This window comes from Bos javanicus, unplaced genomic scaffold (genome assembly GCF_032452875.1).
Source record: "Bos javanicus breed banteng unplaced genomic scaffold, ARS-OSU_banteng_1.0 tig00001600_1, whole genome shotgun sequence".
Lineage (NCBI taxonomy): Eukaryota > Metazoa > Chordata > Mammalia > Artiodactyla > Bovidae > Bos > Bos javanicus.
Window position 1 is genome coordinate 81140 of NW_026893620.1, and position 21789 is coordinate 102928.

Consider the following 21789-nt stretch of genomic DNA (forward strand, 5'->3'; position numbering starts at 1 on the left):
AATTAAGGCAGCTCACTGTTTTGGGAGCTCTATGCTTGTAGAGCATATTGGGGCCACATGCAAGACAAGCCAAAACCCCTGGATTCAACCCTCAGCCACTGATCAATGGGGAGTTGGTAGATAAATGCCCCAGTGCGTTGCCCATCGGTTGAAGCAATTCTCTCTCCCATAGTGACCCAGCAAGAAGGAATCTAGTAGCCCAAGCTGTAACTTGTTTGTTAACACACTCTTTATTGACTTCCTTCCTTCTGTATATCACTTTTCAACTCCCTAAATGTGTTTTCCTGGGATCACTCCCAAAATAAACTACTTCCACTCAAATCCTTGTCTCAGGGTCTGCTACTGGGGAACCCAAACCAAGACACCTACCAAAACTGTCCTTCTAATTACTGAGAAATGTATTCACTCCCTTGCATCCATAGAAGTCCTAACTAATAACACTGTAAACCTTGTGTTGTCCAACACATTAGAGGACTTCAAATGCATCTGGTCAAAACTGAGGTGTGCTATATGTATACAAAACACAATAAATGTCAAAGACAGTGTAAAAATATTTTTCTCTCATTAATGATTTGTCACATTGATTACATGTTGAAATGATATTATTGTGAACATACTGGTTTAAAAATATCTTACTAATATCCATTTCACCTGTTCCTTTTTACTTTTTAACATGACTATTACAAAAATTTTAAGTTATAGTTCATGTCATATTTCTGTGGCTGCAAGATAAGGCAGTAGCTTTGGATAAGAAGCAAATGAGAAAGGGCAAGTTGGCCTTTGGCCCAAAGCTGGGAGTTTTGGTCAGAAAGCCTGAGGTGCCTCCTCTTCAAATGAGCTTATCTGCAAGGGTACATTTAACCCCATGCCGTGTATCCATGCAAAGTTCAGAATTAAACTATACGGTACAACTTGCTTGTATCCTGTGAGAAATGCCACTCTGTAAACAAAGACCAAATTCTGGGCCAAACGTTTTCTCCCTTTTACCAAGTGGTAAGTATGTGTGTGTCAGTTATCATTTTTCAATGTCCAGGTGACAAGTCTTTACTGTTTAAACAAACAGCCAGACTATTTCTAGTACACATCTGTGTGTCCTATAGGACTGCAACTTTTCCTCAGCTACCATCAAATCACTATTCTTATTTCAAATTTAGACTTTCATCCAGCAACTGACTATCAAGCATTGCCATCCATCTCTGCCTATCAGTCAACGTGTTCAGTTTCCACAGAACAACCATCTCTGTGTTGTGATGGCACTTCTTTGTAGATCTATTTGTGTGTTTTATTACACTTCCCTGAATTGTTCAAAGTAAATGGAAGATGGAAAAAATGAATATGTTAATATTAAAAATAATGTAACTAATGTAAATATAGAGAAAGCATGAAGTAAATGAAAGGAGGTAACTATTCAGTCTGGTTTGCATGCATATTAGAAGTAATGGTTCATTATATGTTTAACTTTGAAGGAAGAGAAACAAAAATTTTAAATCTGTAAAATACATATAGCAGGTTTATTCATAATTACCAAAACTTGGAAGCAACCAAGATGTCCTTCAATAGGTGAATGGATAATTAACCTAGTTCATCCAGACTATGGAGAATTATTCAGCACACACACACACACATATATATATACTATGTGCTACCAACCCATGAAACAACATGGAAGAATCATAAATGTTCATTACTAAGTGAAAGTAGTCAGTCTGAAAGGTTGCCGCTGCTACTGCTGCTAAGTCACTTCAGTGAAAAGTGAAAGTAAAGTCGCTCAGTCATGCCTGACTCTTAGCGACCCCATGGACTGCAGCCTACCAGGCTCCTCCATCCATGGGATTTTCCAGGCAAGAGTACTGGATTGGGGTGCCATTGCCTTCTCCGCTGAAAAGGTTACATGCTGTATAATGCTAACTGTATGACAAAAAGGCAAACTATGGAGACAGTAAAATGATCAGTGGTTGCCAGAGAGTGGAGATGGGAGTAAGGGATGAATAGGTGGAGCATAGATGATTTTTAGGACAATGGAAATACTCTGTATGATACATGATAATGAAAATGTCATACATTTGTCTAAACTCATAGAATGCACACCAGGAGTGAATCCTAATGTAAACTATGGACTTTGGGTGACTATGATGTGTCAGTCTAGATTCGCCAGTTGTAGCAAAGGAAGGGATGTTGGTCGTGGGGAGGCTCTGGAGTGTGAGGGCAGGGGGTACATGAGACACCTCTGCAGTTGCAACCCCCCATAAAAGAAAAAAAGTCAATGAAATACTGACAAGATATTGATGAAAATGATGGAGACCCAGGTTTGATCCCTGGATTGGGAAGATCCCCTGGAGAAGGAAATGGCAACCTACTCTAGTACCCTTGCCTGGAAAAGCCCATGGACAGAGGAGCCTGGTAGGCTACCGTCCATGGGGTCGCAAAGAGTCAGACGTGACAGAGCGACTTTACTTACTTATATATCCAAATGGTGAAATGTTATAATAGAAGAAATATAGAGGTTTCCTTTTAAGTTATAGACCTAATAGTTATAGATTCTATAGTACTAATATATCCCATTGATATCATAGAGGATTTCACAGGCTTACTCATTATCTGATATAGATACAGCTTTCTTCAACTCAATCAAGAAACTTAGAAGGCCAGACTTGACCTTTCTGTTGTTATTTTTTTTAAGTAATTTATAAAACACTACCAGAGTTATCATCATAACCTTCTTTCCATCCCATGCAAATCACCATCAGGAGAATCCAGTTTTTCTTCATTAAAATATTTTTGTGTTTATTAAATGGCTTCCACTTAATTAAGAGAAGCAGAATTTAAGAAATGCATTTATAAAATTAATTTGCATTGCATACTTTCACATTTAATCTCTGTTTTGAATATTCATAGGTATGTTACATGATATTCAGGGTTAAAACTGAAGTGCTGTTCCTGAACATAAAGAACTTCAGGCATTTTTTTGTTTTTTTGTTTTCTGAGAAGAGACTTCCCTTCATTCCTTTTAGATGGTCTCCTTTCAACTGCACTCTAAAGGAAGCTGCAGCTATAAAAGTAGCAAACTGAATCTAAATGAAATGCATGTTTCCTACCCTCACAGAACTTACAAAAGATACTGAGTGTGCAATTCCCATCCTTAGAGTCACACCTTCTCATGAAGGCTTTTATTATAATGTGGACAACAGAAATGAAGTCCATTATGTTTCAATACTAAAACAAAAAATGTTAACGTTTTTGATGGGCATTTTCCTAAAATGTGTTGCTGATGTCCCTCCATTCTTAAGAGTTTGCAGAACATAATGACAAATATTATTTGGTATCATTGCCAACATGCAATGTTGTGCCATTTAGTACAATAGTCTTCCCTTTAGTACAAAAGGTTTCCCTTGTGGCTCAGCTGGTAAAGACTCTGCCTGCAATGCAGGAGACCTGGGTTCAATCTCTGGGTTGGAAAGATCCCCTGGAGAAGGGAAAGACTACCCACTCCATATTCTGGCCTGGAGAATTCCATGGACTTGATAGTCTATGGGGTAGCAAAGACTCAGACACTACTGAGCGACTTTCACTTTCAATAGTCTTAGAGGCTAACAAAACGTGGATATAGGGATTTATGGATTTACTAACACACTTTTAATAGCTATGATTTAACTTTTTAATTTTCATGTCTGTTTTTAAAATACATTTTCTTCTCCTCACATTTCTAATAATATTTTACTTTTACTACTTTTAAACTTGTTTGCAAAGTAATATTTAAAAGGCTTTAAAGTAAGCATCTGAGGGTCTCCACTAGGAGTAATAATGATGACTTTGGACATATAATTTTGTCAACTTCGTTGACAAATGAAGACCTAGATGCCTCTTGGTCTCAGTTGTCTTCTATGAGACAAACTGTCCAGAGAATGACAGCTGGAGAAGTGACTGTTATCGGATGCTCTGCTTTGCTAATGGTTTTATAGTGTCCCCAAATGGTCAGTAAATTTCTATTTTCTTTAATATGAAATATTTAAAGATTTCTAAAAATACAAGTTTTTATATTTTAGCAGTATATACATCCCAAGCAGACTACATAAAATACTGATATTTGCCTACTTATTTAAGAATTTTTGTTAAAGAAATAAGACTTATGGAAATGAAAAAAAGGAAGTACCATCAAGAGTGAGAGAAGTCAGACTGAGCCCTGAAGCCCTCCAACATTCACAGGTAAAGACTCACCCAAGGAGACTGAGGTGGGAGAGAATGAGCAGTCACAGAAGTGAAGAGAGTGTCTCTAGAAGGCGAAGCTGGAGACCATGCTTCTGAGAGGTGGGTAAGATGAAGACGAGACAGTAATGATTGGATCTGGCAAAGCAGAGGTTTTTAATGACTTAGTAAATGCAGCATTTTAAAGAGAGAGAGAGAAACCCAAATGGTCCAGGACCTCAGGGCAGTCAACAAAGCCAAGGACACACATCCAGTTGCCCTTAATTCCTACACCCTACCTGTAATTCCTACAGAGTTTATTTAAGCAAGAATACCCTCCCAGAGGAAGAGCAGGCACACAGGTGAGGAGCTGCTGTCCTGGGTTTCTTTGGCAACCTGTTTATGCCAAGATTGCTCAGTTATGTCCAACTCTTTGTAACCCCATGAACTGTAGCCTGCCAGGCTCCTCTGTTCATGTGATTCTCCAGGCAAGAATACTGGAGTGGGTAGCCTTTCCCTTCTCCAGGGGATCTTCCCAACCCAGGGATTGAACCCAGGTCTCCTGCATTGCAGGCAGATCCTTTACCAGCTCAGCCACAAAGGAAGCCCAAGAACGCTGGAGTGGGTAGCCTATCCCTTCTCCAGTGGATCTTCCTGACCCAGGAATTGAACCAGGGTTTCCTGTATTGCAGATGGATTCTTTACCAGCTGAGCTATCAGGGAAGCCCAACATGAGAGGGTAAGCTGACCCTAAGTCAGTTTGGTAACAGACAGACACCTAGGAGGCTATGTGTGGGTGCGTGAATGCTCAGTTACCAGCTGTAACTGAGTGACCCCATGGACAATAGTTGTAACTCTTTGCGACTCCATGGACAGTAATCCATCAGGCTCCTCTGTCCTTGGAATTCTACAGGCAAGAATATTGCAGTGGGTTGCCATTTCCTATTCCAAGGAGGTCATGGAAGGCTAGTTAATGAACATGAGCAATAGTTTTTTCTCCAAACTTCAGCTTGTCAAGCCACTAGGCAGACTTATAGGAACTCACTACAGGAGGGAAGCTCTGTATAAGTGGTTAGTTGAGCTCAGAATAACTTGTGGCATGAAAGTATAGCCAGTCCAATAGTGGAGACATGTACCATCTACACAGTGAACACCCCCAACACCAGACCCCCAGGTCCTCCAGATAAAACCTATTCAGACCAGAGGGATATATCCTGGAGAAGACTGGTAGATAGACCTTACTGTCATGCCGATAGAACAGGGCAACTTCAAGTATCTCTAGGTACTAGTGGACATATTTTCAAGGTGGGTAGAAAGGCTCCCCACTAGAACTAAAATGGCAGACAAAGTGGCTAAAGAGACATAATTCCCAGGTTTGGGCTCCCAGGATCCTTATAAAGTGATAATGGCATAGCATTAGCATCTCAAGTGACAAAGGGGATAACAAGTGCCCTGGGCATAAAGTGGACTTTTCACTAAGCCTGGAGACCCAATCATGAGGGAAAGAAGAGAGATCCAATCACACCTTCAAAGACACCTTAGCCAAGCTATGCCAGGAGAAAATGTTACATTACTCCCACTTGCCCTGATCTGCATGCTGTTAGCCCCGAGGGTAAGTTAGAGTCAAGTGTGTTTGAGCTCATGGTAGGCCCACTCCTAAGCCAAGAGAAGGGACCCTTTAGTCCCTTGAAGTGAGACAACTCAAGTGTGCCCTTACTGTAGGAGAAACCAAGGTAACCAGTTGATGCCTGTACCTACTGACTTACCTGCCACTCTTTCCAGCCAGAGGCCCAGGTGGCTCTGAAAACCTGGAAAACAGCAGCCCTCAATCCCAGTCACTCCTGAGAGGAATGGACCCCACTTGGTGATGCCAACCACCCATCTGCCCCAAAGTTGCAAGGGGTCACTCTGTGGGGACATCACACTCAAGTGAAGGGGGCCTTGAGCCCCATCCTTTGGAAAGACAACCTAGGTCAACAGATCCCCTTGAGTACTCATGTGAACCTCTCTCTGACCTGAAGTTTCTCTTCCAAAAAACAACAAAAGTGTGTCCCCAAAGAGCTAATGACTAATTTTGGGAATCACTGTGTTCAGAGGAGAGCTAGTGACCTTGGTTGGGGGAACAAATACAACCCTGTCACCATAAAAAAGGGAGCAGTCACCCTTGCATCAGTGACCAACCAGAACAGCCGGGGCTTCCAACTGTGACGCAAGCCCACTGCCTCCCAGACCGGGATGATCCTGGGGCACCAAGTTAACCTTGAACACCCATTCATGCCCAGGGAGCGGTCTATGCACCGGGCGGCATGTGGAGATGTTTTCACATGGATGCATGTGGCCACATAGAAAAAGGCGTGGCGTTGAAACATGTATAATATCATATGTGAAACAAGTCGCCAGTCCAGGTTTGATGCATGATACTGGATGCTTGGGGCTAGTGCACTGGGACGACCCAGAGGGATGGTACAGGGAGGGAGGAGGAATGAGGGTTCAGGATGGGGAACACATGTATACCTGTGGTGGATTCATGTTGATATATGGCAAAACCAATAAAATATTGTAAAGTTAAAAAAAAAATAAAATTAAAAAAAATAAACATACATAAAAGTCAAAAAAAAAGAAAAGAAAAAAAAAAAAAAGAAGGCACAGACGGACCACTGAGAGAGCCAGTGGACTGCATACACCAGGCCACCTGATCCAGGAAACAATTTGAGGCCGGAGTGATGGGGCTAATGGAGCACCCCTGGGTTTGTGCTTTCCTGGGCCCCTTCATGACCCTCAGAATCTGGAAAACTCCAGACAGTGGTGGCTCAGAGGCAGAGCAGTTAAGGCCGAGGCCCGGGAGCACCAGACATGTCCACAGGCAGCAGGAGAAGTCCTGCTCCTCCCCAGGGTCTGAGGACCCCACACTCAGCAGGAAGCAGCTCCAGGAGCTGAGCCTATGCCCTCAGCACCCTCAGGATGAGGAGCAGGATAGGGACAGGGGAGGGGTGTGTCACCCACAAAGCCCATCAACAGTTCCCAGGGGTGAAACATCGAATCTGCTCATAAAGTCTAAGCCTTTTTTTTCCTTTGTGTTCGGTAGAGTTTCATTTGCTCACAGTGTTTGTTGTGCAGAGGTCTGGTGCAGACCAGAGTCCCTGGTGCAAAATGGCCACACCTCAGTTCAAAGGGTCGTGTGCAGAGACACGGCACCCAGCACTGTGATCTGGAGCTACAAGCAGCACAGCTAAGCCCTCCCATGAGAATCTTCCCCCTCCCAGATGACAGCCCTGCTGTCATATAAATCATATAAATTTATATTTATATCATATAAATCATATAAAACAGCCCTGCTGGTGTGGGGGAGAGCATGTGTTCTAGACCACAAGCTTCTACCTCTCACGTTTTAATGGGAATAAAGCTCTCCTCTCATTCTGAATCAAATTTCTCCTTCTATGGGTGCAAGGGACACTTGGCAGAAGGACCCTTGCTGGAGTCTGACTCAGGAGTCTAGGTAACAGAACAGGAAGAAATCAAACACACTTCTGCCCAACAATGGAGTATGATTCTCCTAGAAACCTAGATAAAAGAGAAGCACTGGACTAGCCAAGGAAACTATTTGATTCTTAAATACTAGTGTGATCTGCATCACTACTTTGAAAAGTGATGTTTAGCCTAGGAAATTCATTGTCCCTCCCACCCCCTACCCCACCCAGGTGAGGTTTGTAGGCCTACTTGTTCTATCAGGTCAAAGATTTAACCTCTCAGAGTGGGATTCTTGAAGGAAATCCATTGTCTGGGAGACTCAGGCTCACACTAGAGCCAGAAGCCAACAATACTGAGCATTTTCTCCTTTAGTCACACCCACCCTTCTGACCAGAGCCCCAAGTGAGTGGGTGAAGTTGCTCAGTCTTGTCCAACTCTTTGCGACCCCATGGACTGTAGCCTGCCAGGCTCCTCCATCCATGGGATTCTCCAGGCAAGAGTACTGGAGTGGGTTGCCATTTCCTTCTCCAGGGGATCTTCCCAACCCAGGGATCTAACCCAGGTCTCCTGCATTGCAAGCAGATGCTTTAACCTCTGAGCCACCAGGGAAGCAAGAAACACCCCTATAAATCAAGTGAGTGATTTATTTATCTTTTTATTCTATATTTGAGTATAGCCAATCAACAATGTTGTGATAATTGAGGTGCATGGCAAAGGGACATAGCCATACATATACAGGTATCCATTCTCCCCCAAATTCCTCTCCCATCCAGGCTGCCACATAACATTGAGAAGAGTTCCCTGTGCTACACCATAGGTCCTTGTTCAACAGAATGATTTAGACTTGAGACTTGGAGACTTGTTTTAAGCATGGATATGTATTTAAGGAGCTGCAGGGGGACTGGAAGCAGGCTTTCTCAACCTCAGACCTACTGACATCTAGGACTAGATAATTCTTTGTTGGTGGGGTGATCTGCACAATTATTAACATGTACATCTTGGTTCATTAAGCCGGGGTGCTTCCAGCATTTAACACAATTCCTAAATACATACAATTTCACCCATAGATACTCCAGTACACACCTCTGAGAGATAAAGACTTAAGAAAGATAAACACAGTCCATTTGCATTTAATAATCACCTTAACATTAATATATATGTGTGTGTGTGTCTACATATATGTGTGTATGTGTGTGTATATATATATATGTGTGTGTATATATATATATATATATGCTCACGAACTTTGTCAGATGCCTGCTAAAATTTTAATATTAGGATTTCACTAGAGTTTTCTTCTGTTCCTTCAGTCATTATAAGTATATGCATTTAATTCGGCATTACATTTCTTTACTTAACAATCCAAGAGGTTGTCCCAGTGACCACCACTTCCTTTTCTAAATCATTACAAACCATCAGTTTAATACTGCACTTTGGAATTTTACATGGCAGCAGTTTCTGGAATGATTCATTTCTTCCCTTTGAAATATTTGGATAAAAAGATTCAATCTTATCTTGATACCACTCCTTCTCTTTCATCATTATAGTATAATAACCTAATGAGATAATTTTCCACCCAAGAAGTGGAGTCAGAAATTAAAAATTATTCTGAGGAGAGGTAGGAATTTACCAAAGGCCTGGAGTGGCGGGAGGCACTGACACATAGAGGTCACGGCTGACAAAGATAACTTTTCCTCCCTGTCACAGTTGTTAAGGGACCTGGTTTTGGTGAGAATGCTGTGATGTTTGCCTTGGCTGCCTTTTACACGCCCACACCCTAGTTTAAAAGCCAAGAGAAGAAACCAATCAACACCTCAGACCCTCTCGCCTTTTCTACCTCACCCTCCCGCTTTGTCCTTCTGAGTGAAGCCACTCAAATATCAAGAGATAAGCTTTTAAACAGCTGGGAAGTTAGCTGGAGAAAGATTTCAGTTCTGAGACAGAACTCTGGGGAGTCCTGAATAGAGGTGAGGGGAAGTCCAAGGGCTTCTCTTGGCCTCAGACCTTATTAACAGGAAGTTTGTACCTTTCCACCACCCTCTTCAATTTCACCCACCACCCACCCCCTGCCTTTGGAACCACCAATCTGTTCTTTGTATCTATGAATTCGGTTTTGCTGAGGTTTTTCGTTTGTTTTCAATAAAATGTTTTAATCTTTAGACTTGGGTACCACAACCACAGTGTGGAGCCCTGACTGCACACGGTGCTTGGAACCCAGGGCTCCCTGGACATTGAGTTTCTCCTACCGACCTTCCTAAGACCTTCAGTATGTTAACACCATAGAGGTTCTCACCACAGTTGTTCATTTACTCATTGGGGAGCTTTCTGCGTGTATAGGTCTGGGTCCACACCGTGGGCAGTGTAGTGAGGACCGAGTGGGATGAGAGCCAGGACAAGAACGAGCTGGAGACCAGCCGCCCTCCCACTTGTGCAGGAAAGGCAGAAAAGGAGCCTGAACAGCCTCAGGACAATCACAAACGCGCCTGCGCAAACAGATGAGCCTCTCCTGTAAACCCTGCACGTGGGGCCCCCACCAGCAGGGGGCAGCACCTGGGAGCGTCCTAGTGATGCGGGACTTCCGCCCACATGGACCTCTTGAGTCTGAATCTGCAGGTTAACAGTGTCCCCAGGTGACCTGCGGAGAAGGCAATGGCAAGCCACTCCAATACTCTTGTCTAAAAAATCCCTGGACGGAGGAGCCTGGTAGGCTGCAGTCCATGGGGTCGCTAAGAGTCAGAGACGACTGAGCGACTTCACTTTCAATTTTCACTTTCACACATTGGAGAAGGAAATGGCAACTCACTCCAGTGTTCTTGCCTGGAGAATCCCAGGGTCTGGAGAGCCTGGTGGGCTGCCGTCTATGGGGTCGCACAGAGTTGGACACGACTGAAGCGATTTAGCAGCAGTAGGTGACCTGTAGGCACAATCAAATATGGAAAGTGCCGACCCCAGCTACAGATAGACCTATGGACAGTTCGAAGAGAAGAATATGTAATTAGTTAGGAGGGCTTCTTGGAGGAAGCCTCTAGCAATGAAAGAAGCTGAAACATATGAAGAAATGAGATCTTTTGCTTCCAAGAGTGTTTCTCACTTGGCTGCAGGGTGGAATCACCTGTGGGGTCTTAAAAAGTGTTGACTCCTGCCTCCCCTTCCCCAAGATTCTGATTTAACTGAGATAAGCAACCATGCTCATAATTATCTACCTCAATAGGTGGAAGCTAAGATATAAAATCTGTTTCATTTTTTTCTTTTTTGTCTAGTCTGCAAAATTTAATTTTAAAAATGTTTTTCATGTAGCATTTCCCAAAATTAAATATGATTAGCTTTGGATCAAGCAGTGTTTGGAATACCCAAAGCTTCTACCTATCGGGGTAGATAATTCTGAGTTGGTTTATGAGCATGGTTGCTGAGTGAAAGAGTGATTTTAGTTAGAATTGTCCAATGTAAGCTTTCTGTAAAACATTCTACATGTATCAAAGTCTTCAGCTTGGTTCTTCCAGAGCTTGAACTCCTCCCTCTGTGCTTGTGTCATTTTAACCACATGTGAAGGAAGAACAGTTTAGGCCATTGGATGAGGACCTTCTCAAATACACCTTCTACAGTCTCCAACCTACCTTTGTTGTTGTTGCTGTTGTTGTTCAGTTGCTCAGTTGTGTCCCACTCTTTGTGACACCATGGACTGAAGAACTACAGGCTTCTCTGTTCTTCAACATTTTCTGGAGTTTGCTCAAAGTCATGTCCACTGAGTCGGTGATGCCATCCAACCATCTTCTCATCTGTCGTCCCCTTCTCCTCCTGCCTTCAATCTTTCTCAGCATCAGAGTATTTTCTAATGAGTCAGCTCTTCGTGTCAGGTGGCCAACCTTCCTTTATCCATGCCTATCCTGCTTTCCTTTCCTGGTGTTTAAGAATCACCAAGGTCAATGATTCCACCCTGGGTCTTTGGGTGGAAAGACACTCAAAGTCCATCCATCATCCCAACCAAAGCAATGGTTCAAGGGCAGGAATTATATTCATTTTCCAGATGAAGAAGCTAAGATTCAGAGGTTGAGACACAAAGGCAAGTAACTAAGGGGACCGTAGCCCATTTTGTGAAGGACGATACCAGTGTATTGTTCTGGCATCTTGCTGGTTATTTCTTTCCTTTCACTCTCAATTATCCCACTCTGGACAGTACATTCTTTGGGCACTCACATTTCTAGTGCGTGGCACAGAAAGAACTGGCATGCAGATCAGTGTGACTGACTCCAAAAGCGGGGTTTTGTGTTATCCTAGGCTACCTCTTAACATTTCAGAATTATAATGTTTAGAAAGAAGGTTTCTTCTTTGTCATCATTCATTCAGAAAACATTTACTGAGCACCTTTATGTGACAGACACCGTGCTGGAGGATGTAACTAAAAAGTGAATAGGATCCAGTTCCAAGTATTGAGAAGCTCATGATTTACTAAGAAAACAGAGCACCTATGAGAGGGTATTAGAGAAATATGAGTTAGCTAGGATGAGGACTGATCTTTCTAGAGAAGTAACAACTGGTTTGATCCTAGAGAATGAAGTATCTCCCATACATGGGGCTCCTGCTCTTTTTCACACCACAGGGCACTGAGGAGAATCACCAAGTCATCATTCTGACTTACACATCAGTTACCAAGAGTTTCACCCACAGTACATCCTCATCACCTACCTCTAGAGCTGTGACACAGGCCGTGAAGACCTGGAGATGTGCTGTTCTGACCTCCCTTCAAGGACTCTCCCCCTAGTTGCTGGAAGTGCTGCCAGTGGGCAATCTTCAGCCTACAGAGCTTCTGGGGGGCAGCCTGTGTGCAATGACCCATCCAGGTGGAGGCAAAAAGCCCTGGCCAGTGGACATGTCAGGACAACCCTGAAGGGCCATCTTCACTCCAGAGCCCTCAAGGGTCAACTAAGGTCATCTGGCCCATGATCCAGCTTTGTTTTTTTCCCTCTGCTCTATCCAGTTTCTTCACTCTTAATTCCATGAGTGCTAATTCCAACAACACCCCTAATAAACATCCCAACACTAAACTCCATCTGAGTCTATATCCCAAAGAACCAATCTGTAACATACATCAAAAACATTCCAGAATTTGAGAAGGATTTTTATTTGAAAATTTCTGGTTATACACATAACATCTTAAAATCCCACAAATAGAAAACAAAAATGGTGGAAACAAGGACTTTGTGTGTCAATATTTTAAACCTTTCATTTAAAATCCTCACTCTAATGTTCTCTGACCAAAATGAAGTTAAGTTATATATTAATATCAAAAGAAAACTATTACATCGAATCATAAGAAACTGCTATTTTTATGAGCTAATACAGGTTGACTGTTAGCAATTTACATGGCTAATATAAGAGAAAATAGCTATTAGTATTTGGAGTTTAGAGAACATTACACTGATGAATAACTCATGAGTGAAATATATAATAATGAATCAAATTAATAATTGGAAAATACATAACACTATGATTATTTATCAGTGCTCAGTACCAAAACATGTAGGCTACAGCTAAAGTGGGCCTTTAGGTGGAATAAAAAAGTAGGTTTTATGTAGTTGCATAGGGGGAAAAAAAGTTTAAAAATTAATATGTTTCCAATTGAAGAATTTAGAGAAAAAAACTCAAATGAAGAAAAGTTGAAGGAATGGAAGAATATGATGAGCTAGAAAACATAAAATCAGAATCAATCAAGCACAGAATTTGATTCTTTGAAAATTAAAAGGAAAAAATCAAGCAAGATTATTCAAGGAAAAAAAAAGGTTCAAAGAAAATTAAAAAGCAAAATAGAACCCAATTATAGCTACTTAGATATTAAACATATGAGATTTTATGAATAATTTTAAGCCAATCAAGCTGAAAACTCACATGAAATAATTAATTCATAAAGAATGAAACTTACCAAAAATGACTGTAGAAATAATAGTGGTCTAATACCGAGTGGTCTAAAATAACCACTAAAAATAAACTAGATGGTGATGGTTTCATGACACTGTGAATGTGGCTAATGCAGTGAATTGTATGTTAAAATGGTTATTATAGATATATTATGTTATAAATTTAAAAAGTGTAAAATATAGAATACAATACAATTCTCCATCTAGAAGACAGTGATCACCTAGAAGGGCTCCTATTTTGAGAAAGCATATTTTCTCTTCCTTCTGTTTTAGAACATATAATCAAATATTATCTTTACATATTTTAAATCAAGTGTCTTTTAAATTTGGGCAGAGGATACCTCTCTTTCCTATCTCACATAAACTATATATTTTTTTGTTTTTTCTTTTGTATATCTCTATTTTAATCAGAGATATTTATGGGCAATAATGGATCCTAGCACTGTTAAAGAAAGTGGTAAAACAAATAATGACTTCATATGGTCTTCAAGTAAATAGAACCCCTGATAAAATTGGAAAGTAATATGTAATTTTAGGAACAGTAAAAGACATCTGTGACAACTTTCTTTATACCTCATAAAATGAGTTTTGGTTCTGGAGTCTTTCAAGGCATGAAACCTTGTAGACAGCTTTCACTGGTGGACTTCACCTCTGATTTGGATAATAAAAAATAGTATAATATATAAATAAAAATAATAAATCATTTTGTTAGAGCTTGAAACCATTGGGTAAAATTGGAGAAAAGAAGTCCAAATAAACTATCATCTATGTGTAAATATTTGGGACTAGTGTAAAAAAAGTATAATATAGTTTTTACAGTGCAAAAACTATTGGAAAAACACCTTTGGAATAGACTTGACATCATGGTAGAATCACAGTGCTGACTCAACAATCATTAAGGCTGAGGGCTGTCCATTGGAAACATTCATAACCACACGGCCACTGTGAGTAACATCTGGTTATTTCTTTTTGGTGTGTGCCTGAAGGGGAAGTGAAGTGAAGTGAAGTCGCTCAGTCATGCCCGACTCTTTGCGACCCCATGGATAGTAGCCTGCACCAAGCTCCCCCATCCATGGGATTTTCAAGGCAAGAGTACTGGAGTGAGTTGCCATTTCCTTCTCCAGGGAATCTTCCCAACCCAGGGATCGAACCCAGGTCTCTCACACTGTAGACAGACGCTTTACCATCTGGGCCACCAGCGACGTGCCTGAAGGGGAAAAAGAACAAATTTTAAAAAAAAATGTTTAAAGCATTTTAAAGTCTTCCTTTCTAAGGCAACACATTTGGAATACATGTGGAAGATGTCCACATCTTCATATTAAACAATCACATAGCTACTGGAGGCAAAATTTTAAAAACCAGGGATGTGCTTATTCTATTCAGGAAGTAGTCCCATTAGAATCCTCAGTGGGGCTGGGCTTAATGCCAAATAACCTGTAGATTCACTAGAGTTCTGATCATTCTAATTCACAGATATGCTTTGTTACTATAGTAAATTAAAAAGCAAAATCATTTTACTGACTCAAAACCTCGAGATAAATTAAAACAGAGTGACAAAGATGCTAGGAAATCCAGCATCTGCACGAGGGTTTCTCATTTTCACACATAAAATGAGCTCAATAAATCTGGATGTTAGCATCCAGTTGTAATCCCTGTATTTTGTAAATTCTGATTGACAAACATTGAAATCCTGGATATATATATCCAGCATTTCAATGTTTGTCAATCAGAATTTATATATATGAAATATGCTGCTGCTGCTGAGTTGCTTCAGTTGTGTCCAACTCTGCCTGACCCCATAGACGGCAGCCCATCAGGCTCCCCCATCCCTGGGATTCTCCAGACAAGAACACTGGAGTGAGTTGCCATTTCCTTCTCCAGTGCATGAAAGTGAAAAGTGAAAGTGAAGTCGCTAAGTCGTGTCCAACTCAGCAACCCCATGGACTGCAGCCTACCAGGCTCCTCCGTCCATGGGATTTTCCAGGCAAGAGCACTGGAGTTGGGTCGCCATTGCCTTCTCTGATATATGAAATATATATATATATATATATATGAAATATATTGACACATATATATATGAAATATCCTGGCATTTAATTTGTGTGGCAAAAGCTATTAGAGGGCCTATAGAAATGTGATCTGTGAATAATTGGTCCCAAGAATGAAAGAAGAATCTAAAGCTTTAACAATGACTCAACCAAGCAACTTCTCTAAAATGTAAGATGATACCCAAAATAGGACAGTTCTTTGCCAGCTTGATTTTTTGAATTCTACCAATTTCTAGCTGAACTGGAAGAGACAGGCTTTCTGATGAATGTATAATCAGAACACAAAGGAAATGAGATGCTGTCAAGTTTCACTGTTTCACAACCATCACTTTTGAGTAGCTGTATCCTATCTCAGTTTCTTGACAAATGCACATAACAAAAATGAAATAATATCAAGACTTGTGAGCTCTTATCTCTAAAAGTGTCTGGGTGAAGAAAAGATTTCAAAAGTAATTTTTCCCCAAAGAAGAATGTGAAAACTTTTGTCTTTAAAGCAGAAAATGTACCATCTATGTGAGACTCATTCTTGTCATATGATTCCAGATCTATTTTACAAAAGAGGACTCCAAGTTCATTTGTGGATGTTTTTAACAAAGTTATCATGAGAGATAATGGACTTCATACATGAATACAAAAGTTCTGAAACCCCTACCTTCATATTAGTTGTACTTTCTTTTCCTCTTCTTGCTTGCATACTTGCTACCCTCAAAACAGCACTGTATATGAAATTATATATTAAAAGACCACTATATATAGACCACTTAAGTGGTCTATATATTAAAAGACCACTTAAGGAGAAAAATAAAATTCTCCAAAAGTACTTGGATTCCACTGGGTGAAATCTGAGACTATTTTGATTCAAAATGCAAGGATTTAAAAGTCAGGCTTTTGGCGGCTAATTGCATATCATCTCTCTCCTCGATTTTTTTTAAGCTAGCCATGCTTGTATGGTTATATATTTATGTACTCTCTTTGTGAAACTAAAAACAGCCAAAAGAACACATGGAGAAAAAAAAAAACACATGGAAATATAATTCATTTTCTCCCAGTTGACAGTCCTCCCAAAATTACCTGGCTCCTTTCCCTATAACCCTTCTCAACATAATTTTTTATTTTAAAAAATGTTATCAGCAGCAACTTTTAACCAAAATGATCTTCACTTCATGGTCTAAAATACTTGAAACTAAATAATGAAAACAAGCTTCCTGTGTATAAAATCCTTGATTTGACCTTCCTCTCTCCCATCTGTTGTCCTGGTGTAGACCACACTCTGGCTGACAGCAGGAGTGAGAGAAGGCATCTTTTCCAAGAGCAGGTTATGAAGGGAGTTGAGGTGACTGAACACTTGTTAACAGAGACCTCATGGTCTCTGCTGAGCCAGGGATGGAGAAGCCCAGTCTCAACTCTCTCTCCTGGGACCACTGATGACCCTGGAAAGATCACTTAAGCTCATTCTTCACCAGCTGCCTCATTGGTGAAACAAGACAGTGACCTACCTCATAGGAACTAAGAGATGGCTACAAACTGCAGGTTGAAAACAGGCTGAGCTAAGGGTTGGGTGTGATTACAATGCTGCTCAGAGATGTGGCCCCTTAGTCCACAGAAAGTAGCAATATCACATGATTTATGGCATGAAAGGAAAACATCTGGGAAGCCCTTTTGTTAATCATTTGATCTTATCTTTACAGAAGCCCAGAGTAGAAGTTAAGACACAATTAATTCACTTAATATGGTAAAAGATTACTAACACTTTCTAACATGGGACTTTAAGAAGTCATTTAGGTTCTCCTACCTCAGTTTCTCCATCTAAAGGATAATACTGCCAGCTCAGCATGGTTGTGAAGATTAAAAAAGATGATGTCAAAAAAGTTCAAATTCAAGGCAAGCATATCAAAGGACCCAATATTGGGTTTCTTGAGTCATTTTCGGTTCTTCTCTTGGGTTTAGTTCATTATAGTTCCTCCAGTATAGGTTGAAATTTAGTATTTATACTCCAGCTTGTAAACAAAGCTACCATCATGGAATTAGATATCACTAAAAGCAATAGAGCAATAAAAGCTTTCCTGCATGGATAAAGGAATCAATATATTGAATATACTGAATCAGTGGTTCAATATATAGAGAATTATGGCTCAAGACTCTGACCATTCATTCTTACTAAGCTACATGGTCCTAGTTCAATCCCAATAATCCTCAAACTCCTCTCCTTTTAATTAATTGGCTAAATAATTATTTCATTGAAGTATATAGCTGATTTACAGTGTCTTAGTTTCTAGCATCAGAGAAGGCAATGGCACCCCACTCCAGTACTTTTGCCTGGAAAATCCCATGGATAGAGGAGCCTGGTGGGCTGCAGTCCATAGGGTCACTAGAGTCGGAAACGACTGAGCGACTTCACTTTCACTTTTCACTTTCATGCATTGGAGAAGGAAATGGCAACCCACTCCAGTGTTCTTGCCTGGAGAATCCCAGGGACAGGGATGCCTGGTGGGCTGCCGTCCATTGGGTCGCACAGAGTCAGACACGACTGAAGTGACTTAGCAGCAGCAGCAGCAGCAGTTTCCAGTGTACAGCAAAGTGATTCAGTTATACACACACATTCTTTTTCAGATTCTTTTTCCATTGTACGTTATTACAACATATTGAATATAGTTCCTGATGTTATACAGTAGGTCATTGTCTCTTTTATATGTGAAAGTATGTATCTGATAATCCTAAACTTCTAATTTATCCCTCCCTCTCCTTTCCCTTTTATTAACCTTAAGTTTGTTTTCTATTTCTGTGAGTTTTATAAATAAGTTCATTTTTTTTATTAATTCCACATATAAGTGCTATATGATTTTTGTCTTTCTCTGCTTCACACAGTATGATAATCTCTAGGTCCATCCATGTTACCGCAAATGGCATTATTTCATTCTCTTTCATGGCTGAATAATATTCCATTGTATGTGTATATACAGTATATGCATGTGTCTATATATGTATGCATCACAAACCTAGATGAATGAATAGATAAAGAAGATGTATGTATATGTATATACACATACTGTATCTTCTTTACCCGTTCATCTGCCAGCAGGTATTTAGGTTGCTTTCACATCTTGGCTATTCTTAGTACTGCTGCTATGAACACAAGGATGCATGTATCTTTTTGAATTACAGTTTTGTCTGGGGATATTCCCAGGAATGGGATTGCTGGATAAAATGGCAACTCTATTTTTAGTTTCTTTGAGGAATTTCCAGACTGTTCTACAATCTGGAATTTCCATACTGTTCTGCAATTCCATACTGTGACTGCACCAATTTGTAATCACATCAACAATATAAAGAGGTACCTTTTTTTCCATACCCTCTTCATCATTTATTATTTGTAGACTTCTAAATGATGTCCATTCTGACCAGTGTGAGGTGATACCTCATTATAGTTTTGAACTGGATTTCCTAATCATTAATGATTCAGCATCTTTTCATGTGGCTGTTGGCCATCTGTACGTCTTCTTTGAAGAAATGTCTATTTAGTTCTTATGCCCGTTTTTCTATTGAGTTGTATTTTTTTGTTGTTGTTTATGAGTTGTAAGAACTTTTCATATATTTTGGAAATTAAGCTTTTGTCAGTCTCATAGTTTACAACTATTTTCTCCCACTCCATAGATTGACTTTTCACTCTGTTTATGGTTTCCTTTGCTCTGCAAAAGTTTTTAAGTTGCTTAGGTCTCACTTTTTTACTTTTGCTTCCATTACTCTAGGTTAAATTTCTCATCTTTAAAGCAAGTCTAACTTTGTGTACAGTCTTCCCAGGTAGCACTAATGATAAAGAATCTGCTGCCAATGCAGGAGCCTCAGGAGATGTGGGTTCAATCCTTGAGTCTGGAAAATTCCCCTGTAGAAGGAAATGGCAATCCACTCCAGTAGTCTTGCCTGGAAAATCCCATAGACAGAGGAGCCTGGCCGATTATAGTCCATGGCATCACAAAGAGTTGGACACAACTGAAGCAACTTAATACGCATGCAACTTTGTGTACATATTGGCAGGTATATTATCAAAGTTAAAGAGTACTAGAGAGTTAAGATTTCTGCTTTTTGATTAACTGAATAGTGAATTTTCTCTCCACTTATCCTCTCAGAAATCACCCTAAACAGCAAGAATATTGGTAGATAAAAAATAAGGGTAATCCTTGATGAAATCAGGAGTCATTTGAAACTTCAAAAGACAAAAAGATCTCAACAGGCTGCCTTAGACAACAGGATACAATCAGCTGTGGCAAGACAAACAGAGGCTACCTAAGGGAAACAGATCTCAGCTATCATGAGTGAGCAGATCTCCAATTAACTGGTGAATTCTAAGGTATTTAATGAGGTATCATAAAAACCACTGTGTTTGTGTGAGGCATATACACTGTCAAGGACCTTGGAGAACAGAAATTCTGAAACACAAGCATCATTGTAACCACCCATCTTTGCAGGCTAGGGAATATTCATTCTCAGTTTCTCCCTAGCTTGCTTATCCTCTCTCTCTCTCTCTCTCTCTCTCTTTTGGTTATAAGAAGCTTCTGTACTAAATAGAGAGAATCCCCTCTAGCTTGAAGTGATGCCCTGCAAATATTAATATATGACCTAGAAAAAAATCACTTAATCCAAAGGAAAGCAGAAGGAATAACAATAATAATAAAGTAGTATAGGATCTATAAAATACACAAATAATGTGCTCCCTGGACCAGCTCTCTGACCTTCGGTGAACCCTTGACCTAATCACCTCATCCATGATGTGGGCTTAAAAATAAAAGACCATCATGAGAATAAAGTGAAATCATACATGTAAGAACTATGTAAAATAAATTATAAAGAACTACACAAATAGTCGGTCATGACTGACTGATTGAACAACAACAACAACACACAAATGTAGTTTGTGTATATTTCCTGGAGAAGGAAATGGCAACCCACTCCAGTATTCTTGCCTGGAGAACCTCATGAACAGTATGAAGAGGCAAAAAGTATGACACCAGAAGATGAGCCCCTCAGGTTGGAAGCTATCCAGTAAGATACTGGGGAAGAGGGGAAGACAATTGCTAATAGCTCCAGGATGAATTAAGTACTGGGCCAAAGTGGAAACGATGCTCAGTAGTGGATGCATCTGCTGGGGAAAGTGAAGTTTGATGCTATAAAGAACAATATTGCATAGGAACCTGGCATGTTAGGTCCAAAAATCAAGGTAAATTCAAAGTGACCAAACAGGAAATGGCAAGAGTGAACATCAACATTTTAGAAGTCAGTGAACTAAACTGGAAAGGAATGGGTGAATCTAACTCAGATGACCATTAAATCTACAACTGTGGACAAGAATCCCTTAAAAGAAATATAGTAGCCCTCGTGGTCAACAGAAGAGTCCAAAATGTAGTACTTGGGTGCAATCTCAAAAATAACAATGATCTTGGTTCATTTCCAAAGCAAACCATTCAACATGTAATCCAAGTCTATGACCCAACCACTGATGCCAAAGAAGCTAAAGCTGACTGGTTCTATGAAGACCTACAAGACCCAGAACTAACATTAAAAGAAAGAATATATATATCCTTTTCATCATAGGGGATTGGAATGCAAAGATAGGAAGTCAAGAGATACCTAAAGTAATAGGCAAGTTTGGCCTTGGAGTACAAAATGAAGCAGGACAAAGGCTAACCAAATTTTGCCAAGAGAACATATTGGTCATAGCAAACATCCTTTTCCAACAGCCCAGCAGATGACTGTGCACATGGACATCACCAGCTGGTCAAAATTGAAATCAGATGATTATGTTCTTTGCAGCCAAAGATGGAGAAACTCTACACGGTCAGCAAAACAAGAACTGGAGCTGACTGTGACTCAGGTCATCAGCTGCTTATTGCAAAATTCAAACTTAAATAGAAGGACGTAGAGAAAATCACTAGGCAATTCAGCTATGGCCTAAATCAAATCTCTTATAATTATACAGTGGAGGTGATGAATAGATTCCAAGGATAAGATCTGGTAGACAGAGCATCTGAAGAACTATGAACGGAGGTCTGTAACAGTGTATGGGAGGCAGTGACCAAAACCATCCCAAAGAAAAAGAAATGCAAGAAGATAAAGTGATTGTCTGAGGAGGCTTCACAAATAGCCAAGGGAAGAAGAGAAGCAAAAGGCAAAGGAGAAAGGGAAAG

The 21789-nt window shown here is 40.3% G+C and overlaps 1 protein-coding gene across 1 annotated transcript in view; it reads right to left on the reverse strand.

Annotated features, from left to right (window-relative positions):
* Window positions 1–12749: 12749 nt before the first annotated feature.
* The window catches only part of LOC133243936 (ATP-binding cassette sub-family C member 4-like), a 590639-nt gene continuing 581599 nt past the window's right edge, over window positions 12750–21789 (reverse strand). Inside the window, exon 36 of the mRNA XM_061410637.1 lies at window positions 12750–14769. Coding sequence (XP_061266621.1) covers window positions 14743–14769 — 27 coding nt within the window. The 3' untranslated portion in view covers window positions 12750–14742. The remainder of the gene's footprint in view (window positions 14770–21789) is intronic.